At 37.7% G+C, this 23,342-nt stretch overlaps 1 protein-coding gene and 1 long non-coding RNA gene across 2 annotated transcripts; both read left to right on the top strand.

Annotated features, from left to right (window-relative positions):
* Positions 1-992: 992 nt before the first annotated feature.
* Positions 993-18,908, top strand: LOC136042274 (uncharacterized). Its single transcript, XR_010621226.1, has 2 exons — positions 993-1,169; positions 17,662-18,908. It is a non-coding gene; the product is annotated as an uncharacterized LOC136042274 (long non-coding RNA).
* On the top strand, positions 11,443-14,368 carry LOC136043997 (zinc finger MYM-type protein 1-like). Its single transcript, XM_065729086.1, has 2 exons — positions 11,443-11,996; positions 13,706-14,368. Exons 1-2 carry the CDS (start codon positions 11,889-11,891, stop codon positions 14,366-14,368), a joined length of 771 nt encoding a protein of 256 aa, XP_065585158.1. The 5' UTR covers positions 11,443-11,888.
* Positions 18,909-23,342: the final 4,434 nt, after the last annotated feature.

The raw sequence follows: 23,342 nt of genomic DNA, 5'->3' as shown, positions 1-23,342 counted from the left end.
TTTGTATAATATACGCTCTGGCACGTACGCAGGGGGGGGGGGGGTCTTAGCCCCCCCCCTGAAATTTTGTGAAATGTTTAATTTCCCGAAGGTTTTTTGGGATTTCTGGCAAAAGTAGGGCATTTATTAAGAATCTAGATGCATATGTGAAGCCTTTTTTGGGGGTTTTACAGCATGCAATTATCCGGTCAAGTCACTGCCCAATTATTAACCCATTTTCTGTCTAACTTCTTACCCTCTTTGAAGGAATTAGCGATTGTACTGTTATTTATTTATTTTTTTGTAAAGAGAGTTTGTTTTCCAAGGTAAAATAGAATTATCCTTGATATTGGGGCGTTTATCCCCCTCCCCCCTTTCAGGATAAAGTACAGCTTTTAATGGATCAATTTTGGAAACTATCTTTTTTCATTAAAATCGACGTTTTCGCAATAGAAGAACTACCCTCCACAGCACCCATATTGCACTGCTAACCCTAAAATTTCCCTTTCAGTGGGATATAATATATTAATCACTGGTTCTAAATCGCTATGAACATAACCTGAGCCTAAACATACTTTTGAGGCTTCAGTCCTCTTCCCCCCATCGGCTACAATACTACAGATTAAAGTTAATCTGTATTTTCCGATATACGTGCTTTTTGCATTTATTTAGTTACTAAATAAAAAAAAAGTGCTACTTTATATCTGCTGTTTCGAAGGTTTTGGCCCTCCACCCCGAAAAAATTCCTGCGTACGTGTCTGTCTAGAATTATGATAACAGCTTTCTTTGCTAAATTTAATTTTGTTTTTGCTGGGCTCTGGCTTAACAATGCAATTTTGCAGAAAATGGCCTCTATTCTTTGTTCGGTCTTTGAGTAACATCGCCGCTGCCGATATGTGGGTCAGCAGCATATGACATAGTAATTGGCTAATTATATCAGTCAAAGAACAGTCATAAATAGATAACAAATGACGTAGTTTTTGGCTAATCATATCAGTCAAAGAACAGTCATAAATAGATAACAAATACAGCTCATAATTACAAAGAATATATAAACTGACTTTTGAGTATTAAGTAATACTACAGTTTTAGCAAAACTCCCGAAAATGGAAAGAAATATACCTGTCCGCAAATATAGGGGAATCAGCATTGTTCTTCTCATTGTTGGACTACTATTGTTAGTAACAGCTGTAAGTTTTTTTCTTCTTTTGTATGTTGATTTGAGTTCCAAAAAAAAATATGAAGAACTTCATTTTGGGTAAGGTTATTTGAAATATTTGAACTTGGTTTATTCGAAATATGCAAAAAGGGGGACACACCAATAATAGCTGAAAATCACAAACAACTTGTGATTTCAAAAAAGAGCAAGGTCCCAAAGCGTCTCTTTATTCGTAGTATAAAAATCCTTGTGAGCACTTTATGGTGCAATTTCACCACGTCCACAACGAGAACAGAGGGATGAATGTTCAAAATTCAGTCAAACTAAAACAAAATAAATATAATGATCTGTGCAAAAGATGTGGGATATTATAAAAAACTTCGTACAAATATCAAATTTTTGAGGAGAATGGAAAGCAAGGCGTCCCTTGCGGGCATGACCGTGGATTGTCTACAGGTCAATTTTACAATCTACATAAGAGAAGCAGTAAAAAATGATCAGAATTAATCACCAACTTTTAGAAATCCTGTACACCAGGTGGCATATTCCAAGCATGGCGAACATAAGTCAATCGTTACAATGCTGTGCCTGTTGTGGTGGAATTGTGCCACGCGTGACAGAGCTAAGTGGCAGACTTGGCACTCTATGATGTACACCCGGTGATGGAAAGTGGGTGACCCCTCGATATATGCATCATGAAAAACCAGTTTTCTATTTGTTTTTGTTTTGTTTTCTTTTTTTAACTCTTAGTTTTAGAGAATACCCATTCTAAATTGTGGCTGCATAAAGCCACACCATTTTTTTTTAGTTTGAAAGGTTTAGAACATTCAACTGAAATGTTTTTCAAAAAGAAAAATTCCAGTGCAATCTTTGCCTTTTTACTCAAACATATTAAAATTCATAGGAGTTACTATTCTTATATTTTTTTTTATTCCTAGCTCATCAAACAACACAATAACCACACGAAGGCAGAGTAAAAAAGAGAAAAAGGAAAAAGGATATTCATAACTTTAATCGAAACAAAAATAAAACAAAAGATTATCGTGTCGAATCCCCCTCCCATGCCCCTTTTTCCCCAAAGTCGTTCCATCAAAATTTTGTGGTAGCCATTTTTTTTATCATAGTTGAACGACCTAATATCAATACCTTTGGGGATAACATGACCCCCCACCCCTTAGGAAAGGGCTATAAGTACACGGGCGTTTTCTACGGGAGGGGATGGATTTTCTCCTGGGACGGATTTTCCATGGGGAATTTTTTTTTTTGGGGGGGAGAAATATTGGAGGTGATATTTCTAGGGGAAAATTTTAATCAAGAAGAATTTGCCAGAATTCCTTTTAATTTTCTGACTTACTCTTTGCCGACTCAATTCTATATGTGGAGATTTTTTCAAAAGACGGTATGCAAAAGTGCATTTTTTGGCCGGAATTGTTCACAAGAACATTTCTGGGAGAGAATTTGCAGCGAGGATGGAACTGTCCGGGGTTAATTTCCTGTTGGGGGGAGGGGGTTTTTCTTAAGGGAATTTTAGAGGGGGAATTTTCAATTGAGTGGGAGGTGGATTTCCTAAGACTACTTGAGAACTATCAAAACCTAATTTTTTAAAAACAAGTTTTTTTCTACTGAAAGTTAGAAGCAACAATAAAATATCCCACGCACAGAAATTATTCAGTATATGAGGGGTGCTACCCCTCCCCAGTACCCTATTATTTACGCTAAAGTGTCGGCTTTTTGTCCCAATTGATGAACAACGACTCCTGAAACACAAGGGTCGTTTAATTGGAATAAGAATGTTTTTAATGGTACTAAAAAAGTTTAGCGTGAAAAGAGGGATATTGAGGAAGGGGCAGCCCCCCTTTTATAGGGAATAATTTCTCTGCCCCACCTTGAAAAACAAGGAAAACCACTTTTTTGCATTGGTACCACTGATTCTTCTCCCGTTTTTCTGAGGGAAGTAAAGAGCGAAGTTGGTACCTAGAACGAAAAAAATTATTACATAATGGTTTATCTAGCATATATCAATAAAACTAGTACAAATAAACAAACTGATGATATTTCTCTATGTTTGTAGGACCATAGAAAATTATCGCTTTACTGGAATCCCAAAAGCCAAGTAAAAACTAGACCTACATTGCCTGAGCAACGTGAAGTGTTGTGACAACCTTTGTCCGGCTTCGCCGAATAAAGTGTTGCGAGAGCAACGCTTTGGTTTTGTTTTTTTGCTATCGGTTAAACGCTGAAGTTGTCAGCCTATCGAAACTTTTAAAACGTTATGTTCAAAGAAGAACGCAATCAGTAATCACATGATCAAAGGCTATTCCTCAGCGTTGAAAAAACAACAATAACAAAATAATATCGAAAGAAGGGACTAAATTGACTTTGCAGCCAGTTGAACTTTATCCTTTTCAATCATAGACATCGTGACGGATCAAGACTTGGAACAATATCTTATATAATCTAGTTGGTATTATAAAGCTATCCGTAACTTTTTAGGATCAAAATACCATAGATGACACTCTTTTAATTATTACGATACTGCCTCGTTGTTTTACGTTATCGTTTATACCCGTTGCGTAAACACTTAATTCTAGGTTATAGTGAGTATGGGTAAGCTACACCAACTACCAAAGTCTCAAACTCCTCTTCACTAAAGATGATTGTAGCCTAACAGACGAGTATTACTTACAAGTCCCCTACATGTCTTACCACTGGAACCAACTCGGTCTTATCATCAAACACACTGGAAACAAATAATAGGTACACCAAATAGCAAAATTTGCAAACCCCTCACTGCCGAAAATGATTATGAGCTAACAGCCGACCTTTCCTTGCAAGTCCCCTACATGTCTCACAATTGGTATCGACTTATTTTTGGTTTCAGTGTGTACCCTACTACTGAAGTTGTCAACCCCTTGAAACTTTCATACTAGTATATTTCATGAAGGAATTTTTGTATCAAAAAATAGATGACATATACTTTGATCAGCTCATCAAGAGCTATCGATTGCCGTCAAAAAAAATTCTATCTGTCTTATTTCAAAAGTTGATTTTTTTTCCGTAGGCCAACTTTCTAAAGCCACCACTTAGAAAGGAGCAAAGGATAAGCTCCAATTTCCTTAGCAATGACAGAAGTTTTAAAGTTTAAGAGGTACATCTGATAACATTTCTCTACCTCAATCCCAAGTCCGAAAAAACAAATGATAAACCCAGCCAAAATCACGGCAGCACTTTCGGACCCGTGGGAAAATGCCGCTTTTTTGCTTCTGTAAATTTTTCTATTTATCACTCAAAGAAGATATATTGGCTGTGGGGCCGGGTAACTGCTGCATATATTTAACACTTATAGATTTTAGTCCATCTTTAATTTGAAAGTGGTGCCTGCCTGCTAGAACGGAGCTTTCCACTCAAAAGCAGAAACATGGTTTGATGAAACGAAAGCTTGGCTGCACAACTTCAGATACTCCTCTCTGACATAGGCTACATAACTCCACTTCACTTCGCACACCATAGGCTCTGGCTCGTGGACAAGCAAAAACCCTCCTTTTTGGCCCCAGGCAAGAGTTCTGTGGAGCTTTCCAAAATGTAATACCATATTCATCAATCCAGCCTGAGGTCCACACTTTCCGTAAAAACCGCACAGGTTAGACTCTTACCAGTTTCCAGGAAAAAGCCGACATCGGCGGCATAGGAAAAAAAAAAACCGGGACAAAACCAAAGTGTTGCTCTCGCAACAGAAAAAGGATATTGATTTAGGAGTCAATAATAAGTGCGTAAAGTCACAGCAACGAATGGATCTATAACGCTTTTTTGTAGTTTTAAACCAGCTCTGATATCAGTAGCTTTTGTTTCGGTTAATCTTAAAAGTAAAAGTTTATTGCGAAAAGAAATTTATGATGATTTCGAAAAAGAGCCTGAAACACCTTGAAAATGGCGTCAGATCGAAATAAAAGTATACCATTGGAATCAAAATGGTCGAAAATCTTTAGTAGGACAATTGTATTCCTCCACCTTGAACACCAACGAAAATCACTTTTTGCATGGGTAGCACTGATGGGTCTTATATTTTTCTTCTTCTTTTCACCACGGCTAGCGAATGACCAGAACATCATAGAGAGAAGTTTAATGGCCCATTTGAACGGAAATTAAATTTGCTAGTGCCTTTTTTAAGTGACCGAAAAGACTGGAGGGCACCTAGCATCCCTCCCTAAGGGCCCTCTCTCCCCACAGTTATCCAATCAACATTTTTAGATAGCCATTTGGTTCAAAATAGTTCAAAGGTGCACGCTCTATGCTTTAGGTGATTAAATGATACTCCATAGTCCCTGAGGTAAGGATTGTACGCTGTATTTGTATCGCGCATATCGCCATCACGCGTATCGGTATGGGCATATTGTTATTGCTGGTATCTTAGACAGATTTTTAATAGCTCATATAAAAGATATTGCTCATATCTATGTCCTTCCTGTAAATTCCATCATCATCAAGTTCCCCATGGCACTAGAAACGGCACTTTTGCTGCCATGTCTGAAATGAAAAAGCTGGGGCTAGTGACCTACCAGAACGTTCTCAAATCAAGTGAAAGTGACAGAGAAAACTGAAAAACGAGCCATGTAGTTACAAACAAGGTAAAGATATGCTAAAGAAAATCGACCTGTTTCAGTGGATGCTTGAATTCCACAAGCTTATCTTAATTTTGACAACATTTTTGGAGAAAATACATTTCAGCAGGAGGGGGGGCTAAACTGGGGTCTGGAGAAAAACTGAGGTCTGGGAAAAGCAGTTTCCCCCTCTGTTCTATTGAAAATTACACCCTCGGCCCCAACCCCTTGCCAATTAGCGGTTGGAGAAGTGCAGGCATGCGGTTCTGGAACTACTCAAAGTTGTATATTAAAAGAAGGATTACTTGTTATTATACTTACTTTTTCACATTATTTACTTGACGATTTCACTGTAATATTCTCTCCTTATGTAATATTGTGCATCCAAAGAGGAGGAAAGAAAAACGGTTCTGTAGGAGAATATAGGTATTTCTTCCCAAAATGTTTGAAATGAAACCAAACTTAGTTTAATATACCATTTATCGTACCTAGACAATAAAATATCTTTTTTTGAAATTTCGATTCATTTCTAAGTAACGATTGGTTTTTATGGCATTTGGTATTTGCCGGTTAATTTGGAAAAAAATAGAAAAAATGAGGTATTTTTGAATGACGATCGGGTGATCGGATCTTAATGAAATTTGATGTTTAGAAGGACATCGTGTCTCAGAGATAGGATTTTAAATTGCGACCAGATCAGATGACGTTGGGGGGAGTTGGAGGGGGAACCTGAAATCTTAAAAAACGCTTAAAGTGGAGGAATCGGGATGCAACTTGGTGGGAAAAATAAGCACAAGTCCTAGATACGTGATTGACATAACCGGAACGGATCCATTCTCTTTGGGGGATTTTGGGGGGAGGCTTAATTCTGAAAAATTAGAAAAAAGGAGTTATTTTTAACTTACGAAGCAGTGATCAGATCTTAATGAAATTTAATATTTGAAAGGACCTCGTAACTCAGATTTCTTATTTAAAATTCCGGCCGGATCCATTGTCATTGGGGTGGGGGCGGAAATCTTGGAAAACGCTTAGAGTGGAGAGATCGGGCTGAAACTTGGTGGGGAAACTAAGAACAAGTCCTAGATACGTGATTAAAATAATCGAAATGGATCCAATTTCTTTGAGGGATCTGGTGGGGGGAGGGTAATTCGGAAAAAATAGAAAAATGAGGTATTTTTAACTTACGAACGAGTCGTCGGATGTTAATGTAATTCTATATTTAGAAAGATCTCGTAACTCATACCACTTATTTTAAATCCCGACCGGATCTGATGTCATTGGGGGGAGTTGGGGGTGTTTGGAAATCTTGGAAAACGCTTACAGTGGAGAGATCAGGATGAAACTTATTGGGAAGAATAAACACAAGTCATGGGTACGTGATTGACATAAAAAGACCGGATCCACCCTCTTTGGGGGAGTTGGGGGTCTAATTCGGTAATTCGGAAAAATTAGAAAAAATGAGGCGTTTTTAACTTACGAACGGGTGATTGGCTCCTAATGAACTTTGATATTTAGAAGGACCTTGTGTCTTGGAGCTCTTATTTTAAACCCTGACCGGATCCGGTGACATTGGGGGAGTTGGAGGAGGAAACCAAAAATCTTAGAAAACACTTAGAGTGGAGAGATCGTGACGATACTTGGTGGGAAGAATAAGCACAAGTCCTAGATACATGATTGAAATAACCAGACAAGATTGACTCTCTTTGAGGGAGTTGGGGGGGGGGGTAATTTGGAAAAATTGGAAAAAATGAGGTATTTTTATCTTACGAAGGGTTGATCAGATCTTAATGAAATTTGATATCTAGAAGGACCTCGTTTCTCAGAGCTCTTATTTTGAATCCCGACTGTATCTCGTGATATTGTGGGGAATTGGAGGGGGAAACAAGAAATATTGAAAAACTCTTAGAGTGGAGAGATCGGGCTGGATCTTGATGGGAAGAATAAGCACAATTCCCAGATACGTGATTGCCATAACCGGACTAAATCCGCTCTATTTAGGGGAGTTGGGGAGGGGGGTTTAATTCAGAAAAATTAGAAAGATTGAGGCATTTTTAACTTACGAACGGGAGACCAGATTTTATTGAAATTTGATGATTAGAAGGAACTCGTGTCTCAGAGCTCTTTTTTTAAATCCCGACCAGATCTGGTGACATTGGGGGAATTGGAGGGTGAAACAGGAAATCTTGGAAAACACTTAGAATGGAGAAATCGGGATGAAACATGGTGGGTAGGATAAGCAAATGCCGTAGATACGTGATTGACGTAACCGTACTGGACCCACTCTCTTTCGTGGAGTTAGGGGGGTCCAGTGCTTTGGCGAATTTGGTGCTTCTGGACTTGCTAGGACGATGAAAATTAGTATAGTGTCAGGGACCTGCACAAATTGACTTGATAAAGTCGTTTTCCCGATTCGACCATCTGGGAGACTGAAGGGATAGGAAAAATTAGAAAAAATTAGGTAATTTTAACTTACGAATGGGTGATCGTACCTTAATGAATTTTGATATTCAGAAGGACTTAGTGTCTCAGAGCGCTTATTTTAAATCCCGACCGGCATTAAGCTTCTGATTTTCCTTTTAAATCAATCTTTAGATTTTTAAAATTTTGCTAGAGCTCATGTCAAGAGCTCTTAGTTCTTGTTCTATATAGGGATTGGTCAAATAACTCCCTGATCCTAAGGGTGTGTAAAAGCACAGGATGGTCGGCCCTGGATGACCTGGATGACCGGATGACCTGGCTGAAGTTTCTGGCACTTTCTGGCTGAAGGGCCTCGAGACTGAGATCAGCACCACCGGTTCGGAGCTTAAAGGTCTAGTGCCGCATCCTTTGCCTTTTTTTAATCCTAAAGGCTCGTGTCTGTTGAGCTAGCAAAATTTGCATAAGCATATCGATAATCTGTCCACTTAGTTTACATTTTATGTCGTTTCGTAACATTTTAGCTGTATAGTGAATCATTTTAATTAATTCCTACTCCCCCTACCTCTTTCAACTTTTATCTGAAGCCTCAAGAAGAGTTAGCAGTCTGTCCATTAAAATGTACTTTTTCTGGAATCCACCCTACCCCCACCTAAACATTGACTCACTTCTCCTTCATTATAGCTGATATGCAATTACAGGTCACCAAACGTAGCATATTTTCATTACAAATAAAGCGAATCAACTTGGGTGAATCCAGTACTGCCACCGTGTGGCACTACTTCTTTTGCAACCGGGAAGCCTAATATATAGCTATTGGTACTTTTAAATCAATTTGCGTCTCAGAATTTTAAATTGATAACAAATTCGTCCTTTTTTGGTAAAAAGTCTTAGTTTGGAGCACTAAAATGGCAGAAAACAAGACTTTCCCCTGGCCCAATCTGTATGGTTAGATTGGTCACTTCAAAAACAGCTTTAAACTTACGTTCGAATGAGCTCCCTCCCAATTATCTCCGACCTTCGGCTCGGTATAATCACCCCGTGGAAAAAAACAACAAGCAAATAAACATGCATCGACGATGTTTCTTCTGGAAAAAAAAGAAGCGAAATTTCACATTCTGATGATAGGAGCTTAAAACCTCTACGGTAGGGTTCACTGAAATGATGTGTCTAATAAAGGGATTTTTAATAATATCCCTTGCTGTTTTGGGTGGATTTCCCCTTTTTCAAAAAATCAGGCAAAATTTTCTCAGATTTTTGGTTTTTGGTGGGTAACAATAAACTGAAAGAAATTTATATATTTAGAATAAATCAGTTCGTGGTAACGAACTGTACCAAGGATTGTAAGGAATTGGATTTTTATGCTGATTTTAAATATCTAAGTTTCATTAAGTTTAGTCTTACCCATCAAAAGTTTCGAGCCTGAGAAAATTAGCCTTATTTTCGAAAAAAAAGGGGGAAACCTCCCTTAAAAGTCATAGAATGTTAATGAAAATCATATCGTCAGATTCACCATATCAGATAATTCTACCGTAGAGGTTTCAAGCTCATATCTCCAAAAATATGGAATTTTGTGTTTTTGCCAGAAGAAAGATCACGGATGCGTGTTTATTTGTTGTTGTTTTTTTTTTCCAGGGGTGATCGGATCGACCCAGCGGTCCTAGAATGTCACGAGAGGTCTCATTCTAACGGAAATTAAAAGTTCTAGTGCCCTTTTTAAGTGACCGAAAAAATTGGAGGGCAACTAGGCCCCCTCCCACGCTCTTTTATTCCCAAAGTCACCGGATCAAAATTTTGAGATAGCCATTTTTTTTCAACATAGTTGAAAAATCTAATAGCTATGTCTTTGAGGACGACTCAATCCTCCAGAATCCTTGGGGGAAGGGATGCAAGTTATGAACTTTGCCCATTGTTTACATATAGTATTGGTTATTGCGAAGTATACAGACATTTTCAGGGGGGATTTTTCCGGTGGTGGGGGGTCGGGAGGAGGGAGCCACGTGGGAGCATCTCTCCATGGAGGAATTTATCACAGGGTACGAGAATTTCGATGAAAGGGTACTGGATTTTCCAGTATCATTTAAAAAAAAAATGATAAATTAATTTAAAAAAACAAACAAGTTTTTTCAACTGAAAGGAAGGAGCAACATTAAAACTTAAATGAACAGAAATTATTACGTATATTAGAGGGTTCGTCACTTCCTCAATACCTCGCTCTTTACGCTGAAGTAGTTTTAGCAATTTCAAAAGAGCTATTTATTATAATTAAACGTCCTTTGTGATTCATTCTTAAGGAATTGGAACAAAATTCGAACTTTAGCGTAAAGAGCGAGGTATTGACGAGGGGGCAAACCCCCTCGTATACGTAATAAAAATATACAAATATGGAAGTTCTTTACGTAAATTAATTTGTATGTTACGTATATTTACTACTAATAGAAAGGTTCGTAAATAAAATTTAAAATTCTAGTGGCCCTTTTAAGTAACCAAAAAAAAAATGGAGGGGAACTAGGCCCTCTCCCCGCCCCTTTTTTTCTCAAAATCGCCCGATCAAAACTTTGAGAAACCCATTTAGTCAAAAAATTAAAATTAATATGCAAATTTGTTTGAATTATTCATGTATGGCCAGCCGAAATCGAAACCTGGGTTCATTCAAAAACGTTCAGAAATTAAATAAAAAAACAGTTTTTTTTAACTGAAAGTATGGAGCGATATTAAAACTTAAAACGAACAGAAATTATTACGAATATGAAAGGAGCTGACCCTTCCTTAACGCCCCGCTCTTTACGCAAAAGTTTGACTCTTTCTCACAACTCTTCTTTTAAAAACAATAAAAAAAAATGTTTATTTGTACTTTGAATTGCACATTGAAATTTGCAATGAAAGTTTAATTGTGTACTGAAAGTATTGATGATTTAAGCACCCTGATGAGAATTTTTAGGAAAGCGATTGAACTTCTTGGGGTTTTTCCTGTTCAGGGTGCAAGAATAAGATTGAAAATTAATACTAAGAAAACTAAGTTACTAATACTTGAAATAAGTGAAGATGAAAAGCTGGGTAACAAGATGGGTAAGATAGGTCAAGTGGACAGCTTCAAACACCTAGGGAGTATTATTGTTAAAGATGGGGGATTATGATGGATTGTGGGTAGGTGACTTGTAGATAAAAGATGAAGAGATGAATTATTTAAGAGGGAATAGCCAAGGCCCCAGGAGTTTTTTTTTAGTTGAAAAAAGTTTGGAAGAATAGGAAGATAAGTCTGTGAACCAAGGAGGGTTCAAATGGGGGGGGGGGGGCATGGCCCCCCCTGATTTTTGGAGGGGCCCAATTTCAACCACGTAATTCTTTGTTTATTCGTCCTTGTTCTACTTTTTTCTCTTTTTTTTACCGTATTTCTACTGTGAATTATTACTAAATAGCAAATTCAAGATACTCGACGATTATTGCATTTCAAGAAAGTATCCTGTTTTTGCCGTTCTCTCTAATTAATTTATGGTCACCCTTTTGGCAGGGGTTTGTAAAGTAAAGTCCTTTCTGGGCTCGGGTACTTCTGTGACATTGAAGTCTCTCCAGTGATTAATGAATCCCGTCAGTCGGCACATTTATGTGTAGGCTAACATCTGGAAAAGAGGGTATCCAGACCAGGGTTTGTATTTAGTTTCTCGTTACCCTTCATCAAATAAAGAACCGTGAAACAGTGTTGAGTTGTGTTCAAGTTCAAATCGGATTATTGAAACATGAGTTCATCCGGTGCGAGTGGTGCAAAAAAAAGGAAAATAAAAGCCCAAAGGAAAGAAGAAGAAATAAAGATGCAACGACGATTGGCTTCGTTTTTCAAACCGACTGTAAGTAAATCTACCACATTTTAAATTTTGTCCTATTGCGTCAGGAAGTACCGATCTCGCGGAATTGCCAGAAATCCGGATCCCCCCCCCAAGTCCCCCACAGTGCCCCCATAGAGGAGGGGGTCTTCCCCCTCCTCTACACCCCGCTCTTCATGCTAAAGTTTTTCAGCATTTGTAAAAAAGTTACTTACTGTTTTAATAAAACGCCCTTTGTGTTTGAGGAGTCATTTTTAAAGAATTGGGACAAAATTTCAACTTTAGCACAAAGAACGATGTGTTGAGGAGGAGGCAACCCCCTCGTATATGTAATAATTCTTGTTATTTTTAAGTTTTAATAATGCTCCTTAATTTCAGTTGAAAAACTTGTTTTTCTATTTAATTTCTGATCATTTTTTAAATAAAGCCAGGAAATCTGGCTTCACCTCCACGGAGAAATCCCCCTTGGAAACATCCTCTGAACAATACAATCCTGGTTAAAATTTACTGGGACAATTACCCTTAACACTTTCAAGCGTGAAATTGAGCCAGTAAATAGAAAGCAAGATATATAAAGAAATTTTGTATAGGAATTTTGTACTAAAAAAAAAATTTTAGCGTAAAGAGCGAGGTATTGACGAAAGGGTGAACCTTCTCATATGTAATAATTTATTTTCGTTTTAAGTTTCAATCCTGCTCCTTACTTTGAGTTGAAGAAACTTTTTTTTCATTTAATTTCTTATTCTTTTTTTAATAATGCTTGGAAATCCAGTGCCCCCTTGATCGAAAATTCAGCCCCCCTATGAAAAGTTTCTCCATGGAAAGATCCTCCTACATAACCTCCTCTGCTCGAGCTGCCCCCCCACCAGAAAAAAACTGAAAATGTCTGTATACTTCGCAATTACCTATACTATTTATAAAAAAGGGCAAAGTCCACAAATTGAACACCTTCCCCCAGAGACTTTGGACAATTAAGACATCTTTAAAGACATATTTATTAAATTTTTAAATATATTAAACAAAATGGCTGTTTCAAAATTTTGATCAGGTGACTTAGGGTAAAAAGAGGGTGGGATGGGGCCTAGTTGCTCTCCAAATTTTTGTTCATTTGAAAAAGGGCACTAGAACTTTTAATTTACATTTGAATGAGCCCTCTTGCGATATTCTAGGACAACTGGGTCAATACGATCACCCCTGGAAAAAAAATAACACGCGTCCTTGATCTTTCTTCTGGCAAGAAAATCCAAAATTCGTCATTTTAGCAGATAGGAGCTTGAAACTCCTGCAGTAAAGTTCAGTGATGCGCTGAATTAAATGGTGATATTTTTGTTAAGGTTATATTACTTTCAGGGGGGGTGTTTTTCCCTTTTTTCGGACATAAGACAAATTTTCTCAGGCTCGTAACTTTTGATGGGTAAAACTAAATTTGATACAACTTATATATTTGAAATTAGCGTACAAATCTGATTCTTTTGATGCATCTATAGGTATCAAAATTCCGTGTTTTAGATTTTCGGTTACTATTGAGCCGTGTCACTTTTTTACTTGAAGTTCGTTACCACGAACTAATTGATTATAGCTTCGTAGTTGAATTGATTATGTTTTTTGTTGTTGCTTGCTCTAAATTTTGTGTTGTTTTCTATGTTAATTATGTACAATTCACGTCCTGGTAAAAGAAGTAACTGGGACATCACTTTTAATTTGTTTTTAATTAAAACTTGATTACTCTGTAGGATAGTGATGCTGGGACGTCAAGGGACAACCCATCGGCAACCGAAGTTTTACCGAGAAACGAGCAGACCCTGGACGTGAGACACATTTCTGAGGAGACAAACCTGCGCGAACCACAAACGGAGGAAATGGCTTCCAGAACGATCAGTACCGATTTGTCCGTGAACCCGTATGATAACCCCTGCCAACCAGTTTTGACAGACTATCCCGCCACTACCATCGGGAATCGCAAACGAAAATTTAACAGCTCCTATTTCTTGAAATACCCATGGCTCGAATATTCGAAAGAACAGGACTCGGCGTTCTGTTTCAATTGCCGACATTTCAGTGGATCCTCGCTAAGATCAGGCGAAAGGTATGGAGCTAGAGCATTCATTGATATAGGATTTAGAAAGTGGAAAGACATTTCTGAACTGATACGGCAGCACGAAAACAGCGACCGACACAAAGCATGTACCATTTCTTTGACTCAGTTTAAAGCTATTGAGACGGAGGTGGCCGAATCTGTTGCGTCATGCCTCTCCAAAGAACGCGAAAAAGAAATACTAGAAAATAGACAGTACGTAAAAGCTCTACTAAAACTTACAGCATTACTTGGACGGCAAGGTCTTGTGTTTCGTGGCCATGATGAAGGGGGTCTAGTGCCAATCAAGGGAATTTCGTAGAGACAGTACATCTTTTAACAGAAATCAACCCGGACTTGATGAAAAACTCTCGTAAGGCCTATGGCCATTACATGTCACACGAGTACCAAAACGACTACATTGAGGTCATAGGAAATGAAATCAAAAGTTCTATCGCGAAAGAAGTCAGAGAAGCAAAATATTTTGCCGTTCTTGTTGACGAGACAAAAGACCTCTCGAAAAAGGAAAAACTCGCGATCTTAGTGCGCTATGTTCATGACCTGAAAATCAAAGAAAGGGCCATAGGTTGCTACCACATGCGCAAGGTTGACGCTGAGAGTTTGGCCGACTTCATTTACAACGAAATAAAGGGTATCGGCCTTGACTGGTCAAAGTGTGTTGGACAGTGCTATGACGGGGCCAGTGTAATGAGCGGACACTTTTCAGGAGTACAGACCCGTCTCCGGGAAAAAGCACCACAAGCGGTGTACACACAATGTCATTCCCATAGACTTAACATTGTCATTGGCGATTGTATGCAGAAAATACAAAGAATTTCATCAGTATTTTCAGTTTTGCAAACAGTTTACAGTTTCGTCTCCAACAGCAACACTCGATACCAGTTGTTCGTCGAAGCCCAGAAAACTGCCAATGTGCCTGTGCTAACGCTTGAAAGGACAGTAGTGACACGTTGGTCTTACTGGTATAGATCAGTGGCTAAGATCCTGGTTAGATATGACTGCATACTCGCAGTTCTGTCAGTAGTTCAAGAATCTTCTGACAGGGAGGCAGCGGCAGAAGCTACGGGCCTTAAGAACCAGCTAGAGTCGTTTCCCTTCATATTCAGTTTGCATGTCATTCACGAAGTTCTTGCAGTGATAAACCCTCTTTCTGAACAACTACAGGCAGCAGATCTGGTCATCTCAGAAGCTTGCACTTTAATCAGTGCAACAAAGAACGAACTGAGGAAAATGCGTGATGACGAGTATTTTCGTGTCCTATACGGCAAGTCTAAAGAGATGGCCATTAATGTCGGAGCTGATCTGTCGGAAACAAGTGCTCTCTCTTCAGCCATACCTGTTAAAATCAAAACGAGTTCAGAAGATATCCGGAAGACTAAGAGACTATTTGACGACAACAACAATTGGAAAGCACAACATTGACTCCGAAAGCACAACAACGGAAGACAAAATGCGGAGAGAGTTCTACGAGGTTTTGGACAGAGTGTTAAATGAGTTTGAAGAGCGTTTTTCTGTCCACCTGCCAGTGCTAGAAGCCACACGTTGCCTTAACCCCAAATCCACAGATTTTATGGACTCAGATTTACTTTTTGTGATCGCGACATACTTCGATCAGGCGGGAATCGATACTATGCAGCTGAAGTGTCAAGCTTTAATAGCTCGTGCATTTGTGTCGCAGCTTCCACAGAAACCGACAAATGCTTTAGATGTCTTCGAACGCCTCGGAGGATTGAAAGAAGCTTATTCTGAGCTTCTTAAGGTCGTCAGGGTAGTCCTCACACTCCCGCTCACAACGTGCTCAAATGAACGTTTTTTCTCTGTGTTGACCTTTGTGAAGGACTACCTCCGGACAACGATGGAAAACGAGCGACTTTCGCATTTGCTGCTTATATTCTCTGAGAAAGCTGCAGTGAAGGAGCTCAATTTTGAGAAGCTTGTCGACGACTTCGCAAAAATGAAGCAAAGGAGATATCCATTGCTGAAGTAACTGTACGTAAGTTTCTGATTTATACAGTAAATGTTCTATTTTTGTACTGTTTTTGGTCCCTAAATAAGCTGCAAAATATGAACCCCAAAGGTAGTACGGTACCTAAAGGCATGTTCGAAAATTTAAAAATTTTTAAGGCTGGATGGGGGCCCAAAATCGATTTTTGGCCCCCCCCCTAAGGTTTTCTGAAATGGCGCCACTGCATCCGTGATCTTTCTTCTGGTAAAAAACACCTAGTTCTACATTTTTGTGGATAGGAGCTTGAAACCTCTATATAGTAGGTTTCTGTGATATGCTGAATCTGATGGTGTGTGTTTTATTAAGATTGCTTGACTTTTGGGGGGTGTCTCCCTATTTTTCAAAAATCCTGCAAATTTTCTCAGGCGCGTAGCTTTTGATGGGTAACATTAAACTAATCCTTACATGCAGGCCAAGAATCGAGGTAACTGATATTCCGTTTGGCTTATTGGGTTTCTTTTTTAACCACTTCTCGTTACAAAACCCAGTGCTTTTACAATTAGTCCTCCATGGGAGGAGCTAAATTTTTGTCTGAATGCGATTCTAGGATTCACTACATTCTATTTGGTAACAGTAGGCCTACAGCTCATTTTCTCTTCTAAACTAAACACTACAATAGCAATGTTCTGGATTAAATGCTACAGTAACAATACTATTACTTAATTTCGTCAAGTAAACTTTATGTAATATGTTTTTCAGGGTCAATTCCAGTTTGACTGATTTTCATCCTCCCTCCTCTTATCTTCTAACTTGGTACAAACCTTGGCTATATTCATGAATTTTTGTTATTATAGTCCTATCATTTGTTACTGTGAACTGAAATGTGCATCGTAGCTGGGTTGAAAGAATAATGTTGCTCCAATTTTAACGAGATTTTAAATTCCTTCTCAGTTTTACATCATGGTAAAACCCCATATCAAGGTGAGCAGTTAAGGGAGAGGTAATAGGGGACACTCCCCTCCCAAAAGCTCCCAAGATACTGGGACTGCATACCGATGCCTTGGAGCTTTGGGCCTTTGGTGTCTCAATTTAGTTTGTGTGTCTGTATTTGTCGGCACACTGGACGATTTTGTCGACACATTCTTTATGCCCCTCCCCTCCTCCAATTTAAAGTCCTAGCTTCGCTCCTAGCCATACCTTCTGTATACTATGTGTAGCAGCTTTTGATAACTGTAAAACATTTATAAACGATAATTTTACTCCTATAAACTCATATAAATAATTTTGACATTTTGATGAGAAAATTAAATTACAGGTATAGCTTGAATAGGTGTCGGTATCTCACAGAAGGTTAGGGAGATCAGCCGTGGCTTGGGTACAAATTAATTATGAATTCGTTTTACTAATATTTAGCAAATACTACCCGTGACGCATATAAAACTACACAATTTGGCTTCATTTTTGAAATATATTACATTTTCTCTTTTATATTGTATTTAGGATGAAAGTAGGGATATATATTCAAACCCAATCATACTCAATCCCTGACACTCTCTGTGAAGTATGTAGATTAGGTTCTTGATAACTATAAAAATATGTGTCGAAAGAACTGGGCCTTTCTTTCAAATTAAAACAAAATTCTTTTGCAGCCATTAGATTGGATGCTCAGTACATGCAAATTTGGAATATCATTCATCAGCTCTGGCATACCGTCTGGCTTAGCTTGTATAATCACAGGAAGTATTGGTGTTGCTGCTGCTAAAAACCCCTCACATTGTTTATTTTCGACTCATCTGGCGTTCGCTATAATATCAATCATATTTTCTCTTGTCCCTATCACATGGGGAACAACGGGGGTATATTTACATAGTAGCAATATGACAAAATATATTTTATCTGAAGACCCTTTACAGATATGCGAAGGAAATACTACCACAACCGATTTTGACAGCAGTTTTATATACTATAGTAGCTGTAATTCTGGTTGCTGTTTCTGTGATGTTAACTATAACTATACTCCAGAATACGCATTTTACGAAGTTATTTTTAGATACGATTTCACTGGTGAAATTGCAGGAAATTGCATCAATTCAGTCATTTTGGGGCTAGGTTTAGTGTCACTAGTTTTTTCAACAATAAGTGCAGCCCTATTCTGCCAAGCTACAACCTGTTGCCCTAAAAGAGGGCCAAACGTGTTGATGTATCAGAATGTATCAGATGTATCAGAAGGCTGATGTATCGCTATCCAGCTGATTTCATGAGAAGTAATATGTTGTTGTGTGATTTAAACATTACAATCAGTTTTACCCATTGTTACCAGCGGTGTAGATAAGGAATCTTTCTGGAAGATTTAACCCCTTCCTTGTCCCCGATTGTAAAGGAAATCATAAGATTATAAGAACGTGCATTGATAAAAACATATATAAGAACGTGCATTTTGATATATTTTGGACATGAGAAATATTTTACATAGCGGGCCCTCTCCTCCAGATGCTTACTTCGCTGGACTCCTTGCTATCCCTCCCCCTTCCAAACAATATATTGCCGGTGAACAGTTGACATTTCGTTTCGATATTTTAAAAAAGTCATTAGCGAAAGAAGAAAAGTTCTATAAGACTGTAGACATATAATCCAGATATGAGATTCTCTTGGCTGAACACTTTCAGTTCAATGATAATATTGGAATTATGATACCAATCATAGCACTTCCTGGATAGCCATATTTTGTTTTAAAGTTCACTACATAGAAACGGCTTGAAGTAGTTTCCGCAAATGTCGCAGATACAAGGTTTCCGGTGTTTATTGGCAGATTTTGTGGCCATATATTGGAGCAACTTTATCACTTGCCTTATAGATTTTTATACTATTAATTACGTTATAAATTCATCCAAGTGTATCATCTGCTAGTTTTTTTTATAAACGAATATCTAGATTTAATTTTTTTTTCTGTGAAATTAACTTGTTTTTGGTAGATGCGAAATGAATTAAGTCTAATTTTATATTTTAGAGTAATTTAACTTGATTGACTCTTAACTTCTGTACGGTTACAATGATATTTTCTAAAATGTGAATGGATACAAAAAATGCAAAAAAAAAAATTACATAGGCCTATTGAGTTCAAAATAAGTTTTCAAGTCTGATCATCTAATTTCACACTTAAATATACCTCCTGTTAGTTGGCATTTTTAAGTAAAACCAGCAAAGTTTCTTTTCTTTTTTTATTTTCTTGGTTTTTGTTTTATGGATCTGATCAATTTGGCTTCTGAGGGATTTATCTTTTTTCGGTCGTAGTCTAATAGCTTTCGTTGAAATAGTGCAACTCAAATCAATGAAAAGAATACAAACACTAATTCTAGCAATCATTTTTTATAAGGCTTTAGAACATGCGTAAAAGTATCTCCAGGACACACAGCAGAAAGCTTGTAGACTGTAAACTAGGACTAAACTTTGCAATAAACTTGATTTAGGTAACAAAACAATGAATTTATGTTTATCTATGTCAACTCTTTTTAGTTTGAATCAAGGGTTTCAACTCTTGATCAAAACACAAAAATTCTACTAGGTTTTAACCTCAGAATGGTGCAATGAATGAATGAATGAACAAACTTTATTTCCTACAAAAATTACATAATGTTATCAGCGGAGTGATAAATGCAGAGAGAATGAAAAATCATCAAATAAGAAATGCATAAATATACAAAAACAAAACAACAAATGAACACTAATATTGCAAAGCACCATAAAGTGCATTTCCCTATATGAAAGTGGCGAGACCGCACCGTATGTTTATTCTTATTATAGCCAGCGTAGTAGCACTGCCTAAGGAAAGAGCGATGTGGGCCCAATTTTTTTTTTGAAGAAGAAGACACTTTGTGTAGAAGTAGTTGCCTTAGAAACTTTGAAAGGAGCTTATTCGATTGGAAATTAAAAGCTCTAGTGTCGTTTTTAAGAGTCAAAAGTGATTGAAGGGCAACCAGCCTTCCTCTGACGCCCATTATTTTTCTAAACAAACCCAATAAATTTTTTTGAAATAACCATTTTGTTCAGCATAGTTAAAAGGTCCAGTAATCATGTCTTTCTGGTTGACAACCCCCCCCCCCCTACACACACACACAACCCTCAGGGTAAGGGCTGTAAGTTGGATCAGTTACCCATTTGCAACAAAGAAGGTTTCTATGTAAGGGGTTGTAGTATGAACTTCGGAGGGCTCATTTGATTGGAAATCATAAATTGTAGTAACCTTTTTACGATTCAAAAGTGATCGTTGGGCAACTAGTCTCCCTTCCCCACGTCCTCTTTTCGCTAAGTTTATCTGATAGAAATTTTTAGATAGCCATTTTGTTCGAAATAGTCCAAAGATCATATAACAAGGTCTTCGGGATCGACACAGCCGCCAGATCCTGGGAGCAAGGGTTGTAAGCTACGTCCCAAGAGTATATAAGGTTTTAATGGAAATGCTGTTCATGTAACTTCAGAGGAGGCTCATTTGATTCGATATTGAAAGCTCTAATTTTCTTTTAAGAGTCAAAAGTGATTGGTGGACAAATAGACCCCCTCCAAGCCTCTTTTCCCCAAAAGTACATGATTGAAATTAAGAGATAGCTATGTTGTTCAAAATAGTCCAAAGAACATATGACAAAGGCTCCTGGGTTGATACACACCCCTAGAGCCCTGGGACAAGGGAAGTAAGTTATACCCCTGGGCATATAAGGCTTTCATATAATGGGTGGTCGTAAAAACTTTGTATGGGGCTCACTTGATTGAAAATCAGAAGTTCTAGTGCTCTTCTAAAGAGTTAATAGTGATTGGAGATACCCCCCCGCAGGCTCATCATTTACCAAAACACATGGAATTAAAATTTTAAGAGAGCTATTTTATTCAGCATTGTTGAAAGGTCTAGGAATCTGTTGAAAAAAAGACATTGTTGATTATGTCTCTGGGAATATCAACTCCCCACAGCCCTCAGGGCAAGGTCTGTAAGTTAGGTAATACGTCCATTGTTTGCATATAGTATATATTACTGAAAAAGGTAGGCATGTTTGACCTTTTTCTCCAAAATGACGAAGAGCATTCAGGTTAGCCTTTTGGAGAATGTCGAGTGGAGTGTTGAACTAAATCAATACACGTTATGTGCATACGAGTTATCAAAAGGACGTAACTCAGGACTGACTGAGTACATCAATTTTGAATTTTCACGAAATGATAAGGGAGATGATCAATTGATCAAAAAGGCAGTACTTGCACGCTATTAATACAACTGCAACTACCACTACTACTACTTCTACCACTACTGCATCTACTAATAGTACCACTACTACCACTAAAACTAATGCTTCTGTAGCGGGTACTACCAAGACTGAGATTAACATCTGAGGAACCGTGTAGGGGAATGTTGAAATAAATCAAAACATAATATGTCCATACAGATTGCTGATACAGGCGTATCAGTAATATGTTTCGAATGGTTTACCATATTGAAATGAAACTTATGGCATCATGGGGGTGGGTATGTTCAACTGATCAAAAGGCAGCATGTACCTCCTATTACTGCTATTAATGCTGCTGCTATAGTCGTTTTTACTAAGACTACTACAACCCTATCACTGCAATTACTGCCCCTACTACTGTGATACTAGTACTATTATGGCTGCGCATATGAGGGTGGAAATTTTACAGAATATTGAGGAGGAATTTGAACTAAATTGAACAACACTAAGTGCCTGCACATTGCTAAAAGGGCGTATCTCAAGAAGGGATCTGAGTATTAAGTTCAAACTTTCAGATATTGCTTAAACAGGAAGATCGTTTGGTCATACACAATTGACCAAACGGCAATATGTTAATGCTACTGCTAGTACTACTACCACAGCTACTTTTACTGCTACTACCACTACTACTACTGCTACTGTTACTAAACTACTCCACCTACTACTTCGATTTTAACTACTTGTAAGGCAAAGAGTATTATCATCTTAATACTCTTAATTTGATTGGATTTCATTTGAAACCGGAAGTTCTAGTGCCCTACTTAAGAGTCAAAAGTAAAAAAAATATTTGAAGATACTACAACAACTATTGAAGTTAAAGTTTGAGGAAATGTTGAGGGGAATGGAACTAAATCAGAACATTCTATATACATACAGAAAATCAAAAGAACGTATCAGGAATATCTTTGGAAACGCTTACCGTATCAGGTTGATTCTTCCAGAGCATCGTGAGTGGGATGTTTTATTGGCCAAAAGGTAATAACTTCATGCTACAACTGCTATTAATGCTGCGGCTACTACTGTTACTACTGCTACTAAAATAATGCTACTACTGCTAATATTATTCCGACTACTACCGCTTCTAACATGATGCATAAGATGATAATTTCAGAAAGTGTCGAGGGGGGAGGTCAACTGAGTTAAAACACACTATAGATATACATGTTATCAAAAGAACATATCTGCAATATCTTACTAGATATATGAACTGGGAAGTTGTCCTCCTTGTACCTCAATTATAGCGCAAGTGTCATTCGTACTTTACTGAAGGCAATATATGTTTTATCATTTTTTTCATTATATTTCTTTTATTATTATAACCTTGAGAAACAAATAGATTAATGAAAGCTCTCAAAATTAATTTGATTATATTTTGCAATATCAATCTAGTTCCTTCAGGCTGATATGCCCTAAAGTTCCATTGATGCTGCTACAACTGCTATTACTACTACTACCTCTACTACCACTACAACTACTGCTTCTTTGGCGATTACTACTAGGGCTGGGGGTATTGAATTGAAATTTGAAGAAATGTTGATGGAAAATTACCTCTTCCATGGAAGATTCCCCTCGGAAAATTCTCCCCAGACACCCCCCTATATTCCCCCTGGATAATTTTTTCATTAGAAGGGAAATTAAATTTTGATGAACATATACTGATATTTATTCCTTAAAGTCTTAATAGCTTCTGTTTTGTTGAAGTTAAAAAAGTGAGAACATTTAAAATGTGTTTGTTTTCAGTAAAGTGACAATTTAGAGCCCTTTTTGAACCCAAACTGGTTGCTAGGCGTGTAATATATTCGGTTTATCTCATCAATAACTAGTTTCTCAACATTTTTACACAGAGCCGTAGCAACAGTAATTGCGAACTGCACTGTTTTGGATCTTTCCACTTTTTGATAACTGGAGTAATGATACCGATAAAATAAACAATTGGTCACTAAGCCAAACGAGAATGTCATTTGTTCCATTAAAGTTAAGTGCTCAACCAACATTGGACTGCGATTCCCCAAATGCAAGCCACAAACATAATCAACTCCTTTTGAGTACTTTTCTCTTTACTT

Source organism: Artemia franciscana, chromosome 2 (genome assembly GCF_032884065.1).
Source record: "Artemia franciscana chromosome 2, ASM3288406v1, whole genome shotgun sequence".
Lineage (NCBI taxonomy): Eukaryota > Metazoa > Arthropoda > Branchiopoda > Anostraca > Artemiidae > Artemia > Artemia franciscana.
This window is presented reverse-complemented; position numbering and strand designations above follow the sequence as displayed.

What these genes read in the sequence shown, in the direction of transcription:
- LOC136043997 (XM_065729086.1), top strand. Translation starts at nt 11,889, where the DNA reads ATGAGTTCATCCGGTGCGAGTGGTGCAAAAAAAAGGAAAATAAAAGCC. An exon ending in CTTCGTTTTTCAAACCGACT is followed by an intron (nt 11,997 to 13,705) that starts GTAAGTAAATCT and finishes ATTACTCTGTAG; the next exon opens with GATAGTGATGCTGGGACGTC.